Raw genomic sequence first — 17,801 nt, forward strand, 5'->3', positions numbered from 1 at the left:
GATATATGCGCCTGGCTGAGCCGGTAAGGAATAACGATATACCCGCCTCCACTCACGGAAACAGTGCTCGGAAGTATCGTTTCACACATCCGACACATGCTATAGAGGGTATCCGAGCTTCCGAATGGTTTCATAAGATCATTCTGAGTAATTGGTACCAGTTCCAACCGATCTGAGGGTCGCTCAAGGACCCGCTTTAGAAAATAGAGGCAGAAGTAGGGGCATAATCCCCGTGCGTTATATTTAAAATCTAGTCTTTCGCACAGGTCATGTTGCAACTTTGAACAAGCCATCAGACACCCATTTATACATTCAGCTTACTGTTTCACCCATTTAACCATGTCGACTAAGACCAAGACCAACGTCATTGTCAGCCATGAGAGCATCGTCCGCCCGAGATTGATGGATGAGAGCAAACATGTTGTTGGGAAACAGCTTCAGGCACCCAGAGAACCTCCAGTCGATCTAGAGAAAAAGATCAACTTTTTTATCTGGGTTCTTACCATCATGCTTATTCAAGTTTGGCGCGATCTCAAAACTCGGCGCTGGTTTAAACCACTGCAGAGAGACGATGTTGCTGGTCACTATTTTGTATGTAAAGTTGAGAGACTTGATACAGAATGACAAGAGCTCCGGAGATTCCCTACTGTTATCAACGCAAGAGCTGACGATAATATGCTCAGTATGTTCCAATTGGCCGCCTAAATCCTCGTATCCTGCTCAGTGCTCCACATGACCGTGTTCTTGTCAGAACGATTCCCTCATCCATGACACGCGATTACGAGGAACTCGATGATTTCTCTGCATGTGCGGAACGAGAAATCGTGAATGCAGGCTCCAACAATTACGGGGGATTCTCTCGCTCCGAGCACAACAGCGCCTCACTCATTGAATCAACCCTTAGGTTGCTCCCTTTCAACCCAGCACCCATTGAACTCTCGTCTCGCGTTCACCAAGAACTGGCCGCCTACATTGGATCAAAGGCATGCGCAACCACCACATCAGGTTTCAGTGCCAACCTTTTAGCATTCCAGACCGTAGCGGAGACGGCAAAGCAGTTGGGTCGCCAGTGCATATTTCTGCTCGATGCCGAATCGCACGCCTCCATGTTTACTGGTGCTTTCATCAACAAGCGAGCGACAACACATAGATTCAAGCATAATGATATCACGGATCTGGAGTATAAACTACGCATCTTGAGAGCAAAGCAGCCAGATGCACATGTCTGCGTGGCTGTCGAGGGTATTTACAGGCAAGTGAACCTAAATACATTGATTCATGACGACCAGGAGAACAAACAGCTGACTTATGGGAAGTATGGCTGGCCACCTGTCTCCTGGTCCAGCAATTCTTGCCCTTCGGCGGATTTACAACTTTTGCCTCCTTATTGACGAAGCCCATGGCTTTATGGCACTAGGAAAAGGTGGCCGTGGGTCCTTTGAGTGGTGGCAAGATCGTGGTTATGATTGCCCCCTAGAGGAAATCGACATCATGACCGGAACTATGTCCAAGAGCGTAAGCTGCATTGGCGGATTTGTATCCGCCAACGGTATCTATACTGCTGCACTTGAGCGGCAGAGAGCATTGCAACATGAGAATGGGGCCGAGACACTCTCCACCGTGGCATTGGTGAGAATTTTGAGCTTGATCAATAAGCCAAAGTTCATTCAGGATCGTATGACTACCCTTGAGAGAAAAGCAAGTTTCGTGGCCGATTGTCTTGCACAAGCTGGCTGTGGTATACTTTCTTCGCGCGGCTCTCCTGTTGTCTGCTTTCCAGTCGGTAAGTTACTCTAGGTCATAACGGCATTGTGCTCTAGGAACACTGAATCTAATCTCCCACAGGAACAATCCAACAAGCGTCTAGATTCCATGAGGAGGCAATGCAGCGAGGTTTTGCAGTCGCCTGTGGTGTGCCTCCAGCCACACCATTATGGTAAGGATCCCTTCTTTCTGTGATGGGCTCAACAGAGACCTGGAGACGCACTGACCTTGGACCATAGGTCCTGTCGAGTTCGAGTTTGCATCTTTGCGACTACATCTTGGAAAGACACCCTTGACTTGATCAACATGATTACAAAAGTGAGCTGCAAGCTCCAGATCAAAGGCGTGACTTCTACTGTCTTTACCCCGGATATACTCCCAAAGCAACACCCCGACGATCCCGCTATTGTTGAACAAAGTATCAAATCGGATGCCTCACTTTGTTCCTATGTCGAAGGACTGTCCAAGAAGTACCCTGGGGGTGACCTCGAAGGAAGAGCACCTTTGAGTTTGCCACAAAGCCAAGAGGCTGTAGAAGCAAGCGTCAAGGCTTTCTACAAATATGGCCTTGGTCCTAGTTCTGCAAGGTGGTTCTACGGGACCTTTGATGTTTTCATTGCGCTTGAGAGACGGTTGGCCAATCTATATCCATCGCTAGAGCATCATTCGGGACGATGCCGAGGTCAGTTACTACATGAAGCATGGCTCTAGCCAAGACTGATATGATGCTAACATACGGTTTGAACTATAAAGCAATGATCGGGACTGATGCTCATACTATGATGCTCTCACTACTTAGTGCTTGCACCAACCCCTATGCAAGTGGCATCATGAACATCCTTCTCATTCCAACTACCGCTCCTCGCGCTGTTCAAGATGGTGCAAACTTGAATCGCCCAAGATCTGATACGAAGATTATCTACTATGAGAATTTGGACAATTTGGTTGCAGAGCTCCGAAAGTTGTCCGGAGCTGTTCCAAAGTTGTATCTCACTATGTATCTGCAGACTACCAACGACGATGGTAGCATAGTCGACTTACCAGCGACAATTCAGAGGATAACATCCGAGATAGCCGATTCCATCCGACTCACAGGACTGAGGCTTATCCTTGACGACAGCAGGGGTCTTGGAAAGATTGGCCCTCGGCATCTCGGATATCTCGACCTGATGGAAAGAGAGCATGGTGTTTCCTTTTTGTAAGAATATGATCGGCAAGAAGCTTGCGTCCAAAACGGAGGTTGTTGTCACAGGTTCGTTCTTCAACGCATTCGGTCAGCAAGGAGGGCACATCATTAGTAGCGCCTCATTTGTTGAAGTGCACACGGTGAGCTCAAAGAGCTTTGTGTTTTCAACATCCCCTACCCCTGTACAGGTAGCGATGTCTGGGAAGGTATTAGAGATTCTGTCGCGAGGGACATCCTGATTGTACATAGAGTAGTGACATAGATAGGTATATGGTTGAGTTGAATTGCAGGGAGATGCCTTACAAAACGCTTCTCGGGAGGCTTATGATGTGAAATAATAATTGGAATAGAAGGCTTGGAGCGACTCAATGGCACTTGAAGTTGTCTTATATGAGACAATATAACTATATCTTAGCATCGTCAACCTATTTACTATTGACACATTGAATTCCCCATAACTATGCTGCCATGTACAGAATCTCAACTACCCTGTCCTTGTCCAACACGACTGGATTAAGTTGTGTGCAGACATCTTCCATAGCATTATCAGCTATCTGATGGAATTTATCTTGATTTATACCATATTTTCCAAGAGAGTTTGGCATTCCTAGGGCACTGATATAAGCTGCCAATATATCCCCTGGATCCGCATCTTGGGGACGTAAACCTCTGAGAAGCAGCAGCTTGGTCAGCACTGCATTTCCCCAGAACACGTCCATTATCAACTGCAATTTTGATCGCAATATGGCATCACCGTTGCTCCAGTTATACTTGAGCACGCAGGGTAGGATGATGCAACTCGTCTCACCGTGTCCGACTCCAAATGGTCCAAGCTGGTGTCCAATCCCATGACTGGCCCCGACTCCATTGTGACCCGCGCGAGGGCAGTCCTTGAGGGCTAGCAATTGGCGTAGCCTGGCGTCATGGCTATGCCAATCATCCACTGTCTGCAGCAGAGCGACCAGTAAGTCAGCGAGCGACGCCTGGATGTCTTTCTCGATGGACTGGTCGCTTCCGCTGGTATTGCCTCTCACCATGCTCATGTTGCCATAGATGCCCTCGACAAAGTGGTCAACCGCCCTGATGCCCGTTGAGATCCAGTAGCGTGCAGGGGTAGTGAGAGAAAGCTCCGGGTCCAAGACGACGAAATCGGCATACATGGACTGGTGGATGATGATTCTCTTCTTGTGATTGGACTCTGTGTATGTGGCTCCGGCGGCACGAGTGAACTCGGCCCCAGACAGTGTAGTGGGCACATTTATGACAGGGATAGAGGCCGGCTTCACGCCCTCATCGCTTGGCTTGCCCGGTTCGCAGCGGGACAGGAGGGACTCTGCCTGCTCCAAGGCCATGATATTGTTTGCAACTAGTAGCCGGGCCAGTTTCACGCCGTCTGTGACCGAGCCCCCGCCGAGTGTGATGATCAGATCGGCTCGTGTTTCCTTCAGATCATGCACAAGTCCAAAGACTTGGTCCCATGCCGTGTGCTGAGTAATTCCGTTGTACTCTCCAGCAATACGGAAAAGTCCAAGCGAGGTTTTGAGATCCTGCAAAGCTTGGCTTTTGCTCAATGACCTTGATGAAACAATGTAGATACGTGTTGAATTGAAGGCTTTTGCGTGACGTGTGCAAGCCTCCCAGAACGGAATACCGTACGAGACGCACGGCTTAGGGTTCCGGGAGTTTGCCGGGTGGACATGGTGATGATCAAGAGACGACATGTCCACTTTTGCTTGGCTTGATCTAATGTGAAGGCCTATCAACGGTGCTAGACAGCGTGCACCGCGTATAATAAAAATTGTCTTGATGTTGAAATTCAACATCCTTTTCTAATTTGAGACCAGTCTTTCAGCTCTCTGGGACTGTCGGCTCTTTACCGCCACTCAATTCCCATTTCAGTAGCCGAGCGGAAGGTTTGCCGCTTTTGTAGATCCGCAGCCGAAAATCGCCCTTTGTCTTCCGGTCTACTACATACCCGCGACGAGTCTTGTTTCCGTTAACGCTGCACGTGCTGGCCTGGTTGGGCATGTTAGGGAACCTAGAGGCGGTGCGCAAAGTCCCTCCGTGAGGGTAGCCATCCAACTAGTTTGTAGTCGTATGTGGTGCAGAGTATAATAAAACCGCAGGAATTGCCTATTAATCATGGATGACATAGAAGAACTATGTACGATAAATCAACAAGCCCCAACCCAAACGGCCCTTCAACCACCACCCTACCTTGACAGTTTGTTTTGCGCCGACTTCAACTAGCTTCATGTCGGCAACTACCTTACTCAAGAGACGATCGGTCTCCAATTCAAACCTCGAGCTGAAGCCGATTCCTGGCCCGAAGCGTATACTCTGCCAATGCCACCGTGATGAGTCCATACTAATCGAAAATGTAGCCTTGCCATTGCTGGGGAATCTCTTTGACTTTGACTTTAATAACCTTACCAAGTCATTGGGAGAACTTGGAAAAATCCATGGTAGGTTACATTACCATCCCATGTCCCTCAGCAAAGTAGCTCAGAGCCATGGACCAGTAACTGATCAAGTCCATACATGTGTATCAAACAGGCCCGATCTACTCCCTTACCTTTGGTGCATCAACCGAGATTATGGTGACGAGCAGAGAAATTGCACATGAACTCTGCGATGAAAGCCGTTTCTGCAAGCTTCCAGGTGGTGCTCTGGATAAGATGAAGGAGGTGGTAGGAGACGGCCTCTTCACGGCTGAAACATCGAATCCAAAATGGGCTATAGCACACCGGATTGTCACGCCTTTGTTTGGAACCATGAGAATCAGAGGCATGTTTGATGATATGAAGGACATTTGCGAGCAGATGTGTCTACGATGGGCACGATTCGGGCCAGACGACCCTCTCAATGTCTGCGACAACATGACTAAGTTAACACTTGACACTATCGCCCTCTGCACGATAGACTATCGCTTCAACAGCTTCTATCGAGAAAATGGAGCCACCCATCCGTTTGCAGCGGCCGTGGTAGATGTTATGACAGAATCCTTCACTCAGAGCAACCTTCCAGACTTTGTCAACAACTACGTGCGTTTTCGGGCAATGGCCAAGTACAAACGACAGGCTGCCGAACTGCGTCGACAAACAGAAGAGCTGATTGCTGCTCGGCGACAAAATCCAGTTGATAGAGACGACTTGCTTAATGCAATGCTGAACGCCAAGGACCCCAAGACAGGCGACGGGCTCAGTCCTGAGTCCATCGTGGACAATCTACTCACGTTCCTAATTGCCGGACACGAAACTACATCAAGTCTCCTGTCGTTTTGCTTCTATTATCTCCTCGAGAACCCAGATGTGCTTCGAAAGGTACAGCAAGAAGTCGATACAGTGGTGGGCTCTGACACTTTCACCGTCGAACACCTTTCAAACATGCCGTATCTTGAAGCTGTCTTGCGTGAGACATTGCGGCTACGTGATCCCGGTCCAGGATTCTACGTCAAGCCCCTGAAAGACGATGTTGTGGCTGGAAAGTATGCGGTCAAGAAGGACCAGCCACTGTTCATTGTATTCGACTCAGTGCACCGTGACGAGAGCACGTATGGGGCTGACGCTGACGAGTTCTGCCCCGAGCGCATGCTGAAAGACAGTTTCGACAAGCTTCCGCCTTGCGCATGGAAGCCCTTTGGCAATGGCGTGCGTGCTTGTGTCGGGCGGCCCTTTGCGATGCAGCAAGCCATGTTAGCTGTCGCCATGGTTGTGCACAAGTTCGACCTCATCAAAGATGAATCCTACACGCTTAGGTACCATGTCACCATGACCGTTCGCCCAGTAGGTTTCAACATGAAGGTTCGAATTCGCCAGGGCCAACGCGCCACCGACCTAGCAATGGGACTTCATCAAGGACACGGCCCAGAGGCCTCAGCAGCTGCTGGCCGACCTTTTCTCAAGCGGCTGGCTTCAGAGGCAAATGATGACACAGACAATGACAGCAAGATGGTTGTTCTCTACGCCTCCAATTCAGGTAGCTGTGAGGCGTTGGCGTATCGTCTTGCCGCTGAAGCCACCGAGCGCGGCTTTGGCATTCGAGCTGTGGATATTGTAAATAATGCTGTCGACAGAATGCCAGTAGGCATCCCAGTCATCATTATCACGGCATCTTACAATGGCGAGCCGGCAGATGACGCCGAAGAGTTCGTGACGTGGCTGAAGTCACTGGAAACTAATCGTTTAAATGGAGTCAAATTTAGTGTCTTTGGAAACGGTGAGTCTTCACGTCCGCATCTACTCAATTCTTTTTCTTACACCGCCCTCCATCCGATCCTCTTGAGCAGTTTTCCCCTCTCATCTTATTACTCAGTTATCTGACAGTTATCTACTTTATAGGGCATAGAGATTGGGCAAATACACTATTTGCAGTACCGCGCCTCATTGACTCTGAACTCTCCCGCTGCGGTGCTCAACGTATTACCCCCATGGGAGTTTCAGATACTTGTGATTCCAACGATCCTTTTTCTGATTTCGAAAGATGGATTGATGAGAAACTATTCCAGACGCTCGGAACACCCCATGGCCTGAGCGTGATGAAGAATGGAGATGGGGCTGGGCCACGGGAAGCACTACAGGTTTCACTGGGTCAGCCGCCACGAGTAACTATGCGCAAAGGTTACGTGCGCGCCATAGTGACGGAGGCACACCCACTTTCAAATCCCGGCGTCCCTGAGAAGAGACATCTTGAGCTTCTTCTTCCCAAGGACTTCAACTACAAAGCTGGGGACCACGTGTATGTCCTGCCACGAAACAACTCGCGAGATGTCGTTCGAGCGCTCAATTTCTTCGGGCTAGGCGAGGACACTCTAATAACCATCAGAAACACTGCGAGAAAATTGAGCTTGGGTCTGCCATTGGATGCACCTATCGGGGCTACAGACCTCTTGGGTGCGTACGTAGAGCTTGGTCGTACGGCAACCTTGAAAAACCTCCATACCCTCATTGATGCTGCTGGTCATGAGAGTAGAAACGGAAGCAAAGCTTCCCTCTTGAGTCTTACTGCGTCAGACACATTCAAAGCAGAGATTCAAGACAAGAATGTGTCCATCTTGGACCTTCTGGAACGATTCCCTGATATTGACTTGTCTTTATCTTCTTTCTTGTCAATGCTTGTTCAGCTTCGGCCAAGAGCTTATTCATTCTCCTCTTCACCTGACTGGAAGCCTGGACATGCAACACTTACCTATACTGTCGTTGACTTTGTTGATTACAGGACTCATGAAATGAACGGTGATAGCAAAGGCAAGGTGGCAGGTAGTGATATGGTGGTTCACCGTCAAGGTCTAGCATCAGGCTATCTCTCGAGCCTTGGTCCTGGAAATAGCCTTTACGTTTCGCTTCATTCGGCATCACCATACTTCTGTCTTCCAAAGAACAATTCTCTGCCAGTAATTATGGTCGGCGCCGGGACTGGACTCGCTCCGTTTAGAGCCTTTCTACAGGAGCGTAGGCTGGCTGCTGAAGATTCCAAATCGAAGCTTGGGCCGGCCCTCCTGTTTTTCGGTTGTCGAGGACCCGGGCTTGACTCTCTGTACTCGATTGAAATGGAAGCCTACGAAGCCATGGGCATCGTGCAAATGCGAAGAGCCTATAGCCGTGACCCTTCTGCCACAGGTGCCCAAGGCTGCAGGTACGTTACTGAGAAGCTCGAAAGATGTCGAGATGAAATTGTTCGCCTCTGGGTGGCCGGCGCCAAGGTCCTTGTCTGCGGAGGTAAGAAAATGGCGAATGACGTGCAAGAGGTTCTAGGGCCGATGCTATTGGAAACTGATCAGAACAGAGGGGAAACAGCAGCAAAGACGGTTGTAGAATGGAGAGCACGGTTGGACAAGGGGAGATATGTAGAAGAAGTTTATGTGTAGTTAGAATGGAAATTCTGGGGGTAGCTATGTTACGTATTCATTCTATTTACCTTCGCCAGAGGTGAAGACACTGGTTGCACAGTGGTGGAAACAGCATTGTGATGAATTATTAGGCTCGGTTGTAATAGCAGGTTGTATGGCACAGACTCAGAAACTTAATATTGCCGTGCTCTGAAGAATATAGGACGCCTTTAACGAGTTGAACAAGTTCCATAGGGGTGTCCGCTAGAATACAATGATACAGGGGATAACTACTGTGGGCCAGTCTGTTGGCAAAAGTAGAGGCTTAGTAGTAAGTAATCATTATTATAGGGCACATGTACATACGAGTGTATGATGCAGGAGCATTTTCGAGATGTATTGAAGTATGTAAAGGTCCAAGTTAAGTAGTACTTCAGAATCTGTTATCTTCTTGTTCAGTGTTCTATGGAGCCTTCATTTCCAGATACGCATCACCATCATTCCTTCCAGCAAGGACGAACCGGGTCTTGAGCCCGTCTAGTGTTAACCTTGCCAGTCCTTCAATAGTGCCAGAGTTGAGAATCTCCAGGGTGCTAACTTCAACGCCCCCGAATGTACGCTTGATCCAGTTCCGAATCTCGATGGTAACCAGCGAGTCAACGCCAAGCGACGTCAGCGTTGCCGTTGGGTCCATCTCTTCGACAGGCCGCAACATGAACATGCAAACGCGCTTCCCAATTTCATGTGTCACGAGCTCGACCGTCGCCTGGTCCTGTAAGATCGCTGGGTCTTCCTCACATGAGGCAACTAGGAGGCGGATTGCGTTGAGGCCCTGGTCGTCACCGACGCCAGCGTCAGTGGCAATCTCTTGGTTGTGGTACAGGGCAGCTCGGCTGTCCTTCTTCCAAATTACGCGGTTGGCTGGGTCCGATAGTGATTTGTCACTCCGCAGACCAATCGTCAGCTGATACTCGGGATGATGGGGATCGCTTGAGAGCAGAGCCCAATTCAGACCCTCGAGCAGCTGTCGAGTTCGCAAGAAAAAGCCTCCAGCCGCTCTAAGCGCCTCAGCACGTTCCGGGTTTTGCGCCAGATAGCCAATGTCCTCGATCAGCCCAATCTGCAGCACAGACGCCGGCAAACCGAGGGCACGGCGATGCTCAAACAGCGCTGTGAGATATGTGTTACCAGCAGCATAATTAGCCTGCCCGGGGGTACCAAACGACCCGCTGATGGAACCTGTTGCAAAAAAGAAGTCGAGATCTTTAGGTGCAGCGAGATGTAGGTTCCAGGTTCCGTGGACCTTGGGCTTCACTGCCGTATCCCAGTCTTCCAAGCTCATGTCAGCAAAAGGCTTGTCGCGCAGTACCATGGACATTTGCAAAACACCCCTGATGGGCTTTCCCGCTGGGGCAGAAGCCACAGAACGTTCAACGTCAGGCAGGCTCAGGACATCACCTCGGACAGCCTGAGCAGTACATCCCTGGGACGCTAATTCTCGGAAGAAGGTCTTGTCTCTGACGCTTAGACCAGCCGACCGGGAGAAGAAGATGAGGTACCGGGCACCCCTTTCTACCATCCATGTCGCAGCAGCACGCCCGAGTCCACCGAGTCCACCCACGAGGAGGTAACTCGCTTCTGCATTGAGCTTCACTTGAAGAGGCCTTGGAGATACAGGTAGGAGCGTACTACTCTGAGACGGAATGGACACCACTATCTTCCCCAGATGAACTCCCTTCTGCATGTATCGAAAGGCTTCTTCGGCATCGGATGCGTCGAACACTTTGACGGGCTTGATTGGCTGTATGCTGTTGGCCTCGACCATTGCTGCGGTGCGTTCGAGCAGCCTTGGAGGCAATGTCAGCTTTCAATATTTGATGGTAAAAGTGAGAAGTGAGAACAAGTGTAGTGGAGGAAAGAAAGGAAGGAAAAAGACTCACTTCTGACATCTGGCTGAGTCAAACCTAGCCAGGTCAATACCAATGAAACTTCTGTTAGCCTCGAATAGATCCATTTCCAGACGTGCTTTGCCGATAAAGTCTCTTTTTCCAATCTCAAGCATTTTCCCATATGGTGCTACGCATTGCCATGAAGCGTGTAGGAGTTCTCCAGACAGGCTGTTGAGGACGACGTCAACACCGCGACCCTCTGTGGCTGCTCGTATATCGTACAGAAACGAGGCGTCCCGGGAGTTGAAGATCCTTGATCGCGGAAGCCCAAAATTGTCGACGAGATACTGTACCTTTTCTTCATTTCCGACTGTAGTATATATCTATCACCAGTCGAGTTAGCACATTGCAAGACAGGTAGGTCAGCGCGTCACCGCTTCGAACTCACCTCTAGGCCTTCGATGTGACGACACAAGTTCAGAGCTGCGATGCCAATTCCACCACAGGCGGAGTGGATCAGAATAGATTGTCCTGGTCGTAGTCCGCCAACGTCTAGCAGAGAGTGAATAACTGTCGCATAGACACATGGCATCGTAGCGGCATCCTCGAACGCCAATTGCGACGGAATCTTGGCACAACGTTGAGCCGAAATAGTCAACTGCGTGGAGAAGCAGTTGTCGGCAAGGTAGAAGACACGATCTCCGGGTTGAAGCCCGCTAACACTTGCCCCTACCTTTGTAATAACTCCAGATCCCTCAAGCCCAATGCCAACACCAGTTGCTTCGACAACGCCCATGCAGAGAAGTACATCCTTATCAACCATTGTGAGCATCATACTGAATTAGTCTCAGGTAATGTCAAAGGACTTACTCGAAAGTTTAATCCTGCGCATCGAGGTTCAATCGTGATCTCGCCATCCCCTGGATCAGACGTTGGAAACGGCATCCAACCGAGCGTCTGTAACAGTCCCATCCGGCCAATCTGAAGCGTCACAGCCTCTGGCTTCGCTCCTCTAGATGCAAGATCCTGTGTCAAGGCTACTGGGTGGTACCTAGCGACCTTGATAACGCCATTATCGACAACGTACTCGCGGTCGGGGTCCAGGTTAGTGGCGCCGCGTGTTGATTCAGCACCATCTTCCTGATGATGTAGAATGCTCATCACGAGACTGACCACAGCTTTGAGTGATGCATCATTGACTTGGCCAATCTCAAGCGTCGTGATGGCTAACGACTGCTCGGAGCGTAGTGTGCGTGCCAAACCCAGCGAAAGACCGAAGCCAGGGTCGTCTGAGGCGCCTATACCATACTGTGCAGGCCGTGTGACCCAGATCATCTCTGTACTGCCGAGTCCAGCAACTACTCTTTGGAAGGATTCCAGCTGTGCGACTGAGATAGAGCTGAAGAATGGCGTCACGAGTTCAAGCAGAGAAATTATGACGTCTTGGTTCTCTGCTTTGAGCTGTTCGTGTTCCTGCAATGCCACCATTTTTGTCTCAAGACCACGAGACTCGAGTACATTACGCAGCTGCTTGATACTCGAAGATTCAATATCGTCGGGGCGATGAAGTAGCGTTAGTCGTCCTTTCGTTGCTCGCGGCTGCCCTGTCGAGTCTTTGGCCGGCCTCGTGATGATGTTTGCATTGAGGTGGTACGGGTAAGGAGCATCATAAATGGCAGCGTCAACGCCTGAGAACCCGGCCGCCTGAAGAGCTATGTCCCACTGAGACGGAGCTAAGTACGGCTCTTTGTCTCGGCCTTCTGCGGCTCCAAGCCACCATCCAGGCAAGATGCCCATGATCCTAGAGAGGTACTAATTTAGTTACTGCAACTCGGCCAAACGATGTTTGAACCGGAAGTCAACTCACAAGTTTACCATTCTCATTTTGGGTGAAAGCTCTTGAAGAAAAAAGTAACCCCCGGGAGCCAGCAGTTTCCGCACATTCGCAAGAGTCTCCTTCAAGTATGGGGTGGCATGAATAACGTTGCCGGCAATGATAAGATCGAAGGATTCAACCTCGAATCCTTGTTCAGTGGGGTCCTTGGTTATATCCAGGACTCTGAAATCAAGGCCTTGGTATGCCTTGAATCGTTCCTGAGCCGTGACGAAGAATCCGGCGGATATGTCGGTATATGCATATGTCGAGTACAGGCGTTCTCTGCCATTTGTTAGTCCTTCAAGGATGACTTGAGCTCCGCCTCCAGTGCCAGCACCAATCTCGAGAACACGAAGCGTGGGCCGAGTGTGACCAGCAGTGGCGAAGAAGTCGACAGAGTCCGTCCGCGACTCGACATAATTATAATAATTAGTAAGGCCACCGTCTGCTTGGAGAAGTTCGATGCCCTCAAGCTTCCCCTTTACAATTTCCTCGCAGTGGTCAGCAACTCGACCAATCAAGACTGCAGCGCTCGCAGCTCCAGTCTCCAAAACCTGTTGGCGGAGCTTGGTCATTAAGCATGCTCGAGCTTCGCGTTGGAGTGATGCGATCTCTCTAGCATCTGCCACCACCCCAAGATATTTGCCCTCGGCTGCTGCCGAGACTTGGTCTGCAATCCAGGTACGGAAGCTGAGTATGTGCTGATCGGCGTGATCCTCAGGAGTGACGATACCTTCAATGCGCTCGTGGATCTCTAGAATAGCAAGCAGCGTAAGTCGCTCTACCAGATCAAGGTCGGGTCCATCATGCATAGATCCATGACTTGGGCGAACAAGGCTATGCATATCGGCAAAGTCCAAGTTTGGTTTCCATTCAAGACGTGCCGCACCAACCAAATCTGCGTTTCCTTCCCCTCCAAGATCCATTTCCAGTGGGGAGAATTTTCCATCCTCCAGAGAGAGCAGGACAGAGTCATGTCGGGACACCACGATAGCGGCCCCAGAAATCGAGCCCCCGGAGTTTGTCGCTGCCAATGCTTCAGCTCGGGCACCCTCTACCTCCCACAGCTTTCCATCGGCAAGATACAAGCGTCCGATTTCTGTTGGAACGCATAGTTTCTCGGCTCGGTAAAAGATTCCGTCACAGCTAGCAGGGAAGAAGAGTTGGAGGCAGTGGTCAATTGTGGTGGGATGTATCGCGTAGGACGACTCCGATACTGTTGTCTCATGCAACGTCGCGGCGGCCTTCCGGCCATTGGGTACACAGGAGACAGTATCAAGGCCACGGAAAGATGGCCCATATCGTAAGCCGATTCTCAGAAGCTCGGGATAGAGATTGTCCACGAGACGGGGATAGTATTTCCCAACTGATTTGTTTTGCAGGAGGGCCGCCAGTTTCTGGTGAGCATCTTGGCCTCGCCTGACCTGTCCTTCACAGTGCTTGATCCAGCTGGTGCCATTGTGTGCCACGATGCAGAACTCCCACCAAGCCGAGTCGAGAGTGTTGGTTAGCCTGACGGGTCTCAGACTTGTGAGCATCTCAACCGGTTTCGTGTCAGTGATAACTAGAGGAGATTGGACGACAACGCTCTTTAAAGTGAAACCTTCTGTCTCAGGCGATCCGGCTACCTGTCGCACCGCCTCAACCGCCATCGCTAGGTACCCTGCGCAAGGAAAGACGACATCATTGAGGACCTGGTGATCTCGTAGCCAGTGGACCTTGTCAAGCCTGATCACATTACGCCACTCAGGGTGTAGATTGCTGCTCTCAAGTGTTCGCGAGCCAAGAAGTTCGTGGTTGGGGAATTTCCGGAATCTCCAGTCCCTGCTGACTCGGCTCTCAGACCAATACTCCTTGTCATGGTTCCAAGGGTAAGGTGGCAAGTCAACGACAACATCACCCTCGGCCGTCACATTTGACAATTGCAGTGATGATCCGTGGCAGAATAGCTCGCCAGCAAGTCTGAGGACTGACTCGGTGCAGTTTTGGCCACGAATCATGGCTGAGGCATAGGCTTCCTTTCCTTTGCCATGAGTCATGAAGATTTGACGGAGTGGTCCAGCCAATGCGCTGTGAGGCCCAATTTCGACAAACACCTGCTTTGACGCTACGTTCTCTCGAGCCTCGAGCAAAAGCTTCATAGCACCAGCGAAACGTACAGGGCTCTCCAGATTTTGGCGCCAATAGGTAGCATCGAGTCTCCTTGGTTCAGTAATTCTTGCGACAGAAACACTGGAGAAGAAAGGTATGGCTGGAGCTTGGCTATAGACTTTGTCTTTCAGTAGAGCCTCAAAGACTGGACCAATGTCTTGCATGTGATCTAGACGGCGTTGGGTTGTCAGTAAAGGCTTCATTGAAGGATATCCGGTTGTTGCACTTACGAGAGTGGTATGCGACGTTGACCTTGAGCTGGCGAATAAAGCAATCTGGAAATTGCTCCGTGATCTTCTGGCAGACCTCCCCAAGTGCACCTTTGTCTCCCGAGAGTGTAACACTCTGGGGACTGTTCTCACAGGCAACAGTTACACCGTCGACGAGGTAAGGAGTAACTTCTTGGGCTCCCATTCCAACAGCAGCCATGCCGCCATCTCGCTTGTATTGTTGATTGACATAGCCACGATAGTAGGCGATTTTGATGGCCTCGTGGGAGGATACAGCCCCAGCTGCGTAGGCAGCAGCCATCTCGCCACTAGAGTGGCCTACTACAGCAGAGGGGACAACCCCCCAAGATCGCAAGAGATCAACCAGGGCCACTTGAACTGCGCATACAAGTGGCTGAGAAAACTCGGCACGGCCAACATTGCTTGATTCCGCAGACCTGGATAATTCTTCAATAAGATCCCAAGCCGGAGGATGCTCCAGTTCGGATAGAACGAGATTCAAGGAAGCAATGGTGTTGTAAAAGGTCTCGTACTCGTCCATGAGCTCCTTTCCCATGCCAGCCCATTGGGCACCCTGGCCAGTGAAGATCATGTTTATATCAGGAGGGGTGTTGTTGTTTGTCTTGGATAGGGGAGAGAAATCAGGGACGAGGTGTGCGCCATTCACGGATTCTGTAGTGACCACTCCGTAGGTTCGATGCGACAAATGCTCTCTCCGGTTGCACAGGGTATATGAAACATCAGCCGGGTCGGTCTTATGACTTCCCAGATACTCTTGATAGTCCGTCACACTCTGCCTAAGCGAAGTCGGATTTGCAGCGGAAAGAACATAGAGAGCCATTGAAGGGCGGGCATAAGCGTTGTCTGTGGTAGAACTATCACTTGCGACTTGCGCTGTTGCACTCTTGCGCATCTTACTGTGCAAATCCATTTTCATCGCTGAAATGCTGTCGACGGCACTGCTGACATGGGCACCCACAGAGCCGTTTCCATTCTGAAGTGGAGGAACCAGATGTCGCTTTGTGAACGATGCACCGAGGTACTCTTCGAGAGTTTCTATGATGCAGTGGGCATTTGCACCTCCTATTCCAAATGAGTTGACGCTGACCCGACGTGCTCGGTCTTCAGGCCAGGGAATTGCATCAACTGGAACAGCCATGTTCATACCCGAAAAGGGGATTTTGGGATTCGGCGTGAAGAAGTTGATGTTTGGAGGGATGGTATGGTTTTCTAGAGCCAGAATGGCCTTCATAACTGACGAAATGCCTGAAGCACCCTCGCTATGTCCAAGGTTAGGTTTGACACTCCCGATGTAGAGCTTATGGTCTGATGACCCGCCAAAGACACGGGCGATTGCCGTGGCCTCGAGCGGATCGCCCACGGATGTACCGGTTCCATGTGCTTCGACGAAGCAGGTGTCCTTGGGGTCCAAGCAAACCTCCTGGTACGCCCTCCGGATCAAAGCCTCATGGCTCTCGGAGCTTGGCATCGACATACCGGGAGTTTTGCCATCCGAATTTGAAGATGTTGCCCTGACTACAGCCCTGATGGGATCTCCGTCCCGGAGGGCATCGTCTAAAGGTTTCAAGAAGATGGCATTGATTGCCTCGCCTCTTGCATAGCCGTTTGCTTTCTCATCAAAGGTTTTGCACATAGCATCTGGGGACAAAACGCCTTGCTCTGTCATAGCCATAGACATGGTCGGTGAGAAAATCAGGTTGGTGCCGGCCACAATAGCACCATCACAGTCTCCTGCCCGAATGGCCCTTACTGCTTCATGAAGAGCTATCAGGGATGACGAGCAGCCGGCTTTGATAGTGAAGGAGGGGCCTTTGAGGTCATATTCGTAACTAATACGGTTGGAAATGGCAAAGTCATGCCCACCGGAGACGCGATATGTGCCGGAATCGTATAAATCTTTGCTGTGAAGATCCAGCCAATCCTATACTCAGATTAGCTATAGATCGTTGGGTAAAAGTCAACGGCCATTCATACCTCTCCCCATACACCAACGTAACAGCCTATATTGCTCCCCCGCCAATCGGTTTGGCCCGAAGATTGCATACACTCATAGGCCACTTCCAGGAGCATCCTCTGCTGTGGATCTATATCACTCACTTCTGTCATCCCCATGGAGAAGAAAGAGGTGTCCAACCGTTGCAGGTCATCTTGGTCGTCCAGGAAGTGGCCGTGACGCATGGCAATAGATCCAGGCTTGCTGGTTGGGCTGTGGAATCCGTCAACCGAGAATCTAGTTGATGGAATCTCACACCGGGTCGAACGCTTCCCTAAAAGCATTTTCCAAAGGTCATCACAGGTATGGATTCCACCGGGCAGTCTCATACCCATGCCCACTATAGCAACCGGCAAAGCAGACCCCTCATGCTTGTGGATGGCTTGAGGTATCTCTTCGGCAGAGCCTACAGCGGTACTCGGGGGTGATTCGATTACTACCATGTTGAACTTTAAAATAATATAACTATTGTTGAAAACGAGTATAAGGTTACGGTGTATGAGCTACGAAGGCTTGGTTGGATGATGTTTTGTATCTTATGATGCTTATGTATCATAACTGAACTGCAACCACCATCGATACTTCGGTAATCTAGACGCTATGGAGTTCCCATCCGAGAGAACACGCCGCACTCGGATGCACAATAATCACAATCCCCTTAGACAAATGCCATATTCGGTGATGAAGAACCGAGTAGACTATCCATTGCTCTCTTCTGCTTGCCAAAATGCTAGTACACGAATCCTCAGGTCAAGTACAGTGATGCCTGAGCACAATCAACACCCACGGAACCAATCGGATCGGGCAAAGGGGAAATTGCCCCTTTGACTAATTACAGAATCAGAATCCGGTTTGATCTAACGC

The 17,801-nt window shown here is 50.3% G+C and overlaps 4 protein-coding genes; 2 read left to right on the plus strand and 2 right to left on the minus strand.

The window, feature by feature from the left end:
• Nucleotides 1–339: 339 nt before the first annotated feature.
• Nucleotides 340–2,966, plus strand: FFUJ_09244 (fumonisin cluster-aminotransferase; the record flags this gene model as incomplete). XM_023568877.1 has 6 exons in its annotated part: nucleotides 340–591; nucleotides 684–1,180; nucleotides 1,317–1,783; nucleotides 1,846–1,936; nucleotides 2,004–2,446; nucleotides 2,518–2,966. The coding sequence occupies 6 exons, from the start codon at nucleotides 340–342 to the stop codon at nucleotides 2,964–2,966; spliced, it is 2,199 nt and encodes a 732-aa protein (XP_023436210.1).
• Nucleotides 2,967–3,408: 442 nt separating this feature from the next.
• Nucleotides 3,409–4,671, minus strand: FFUJ_09243 (fumonisin cluster-dehydrogenase; the record flags this gene model as incomplete). The annotated part of the gene is made up of 1 exon (XM_023568878.1): nucleotides 3,409–4,671. The coding sequence occupies one exon, from the start codon at nucleotides 4,669–4,671 to the stop codon at nucleotides 3,409–3,411; it is 1,263 nt and encodes a 420-aa protein (XP_023436004.1).
• A 533-nt stretch (nucleotides 4,672–5,204) lies between these two features.
• On the plus strand, nucleotides 5,205–8,816 carry FFUJ_09242 (fumonisin cluster-P450 monooxygenase; the record flags this gene model as incomplete). XM_023568879.1 has 3 exons in its annotated part: nucleotides 5,205–5,415; nucleotides 5,507–7,168; nucleotides 7,291–8,816. 3 exons carry the CDS (start codon nucleotides 5,205–5,207, stop codon nucleotides 8,814–8,816), a joined length of 3,399 nt encoding a protein of 1,132 aa, XP_023436005.1.
• Nucleotides 8,817–9,240: 424 nt separating this feature from the next.
• FFUJ_09241 (fumonisin cluster-polyketide synthase) lies at nucleotides 9,241–17,380 on the minus strand (the record flags this gene model as incomplete). XM_023568880.1 has 7 exons in its annotated part: nucleotides 9,241–10,624; nucleotides 10,718–11,049; nucleotides 11,115–11,477; nucleotides 11,537–12,467; nucleotides 12,534–14,862; nucleotides 14,924–16,865; nucleotides 16,919–17,380. 7 exons carry the CDS (start codon nucleotides 17,378–17,380, stop codon nucleotides 9,241–9,243), a joined length of 7,743 nt encoding a protein of 2,580 aa, XP_023436006.1.
• Nucleotides 17,381–17,801: the final 421 nt, after the last annotated feature.

This window comes from Fusarium fujikuroi, chromosome FFUJ_chr09 (genome assembly GCF_900079805.1).
Source record: "Fusarium fujikuroi IMI 58289 draft genome, chromosome FFUJ_chr09".
In the NCBI taxonomy this organism is placed as follows: Eukaryota; Fungi; Ascomycota; class Sordariomycetes; order Hypocreales; family Nectriaceae; genus Fusarium; species Fusarium fujikuroi.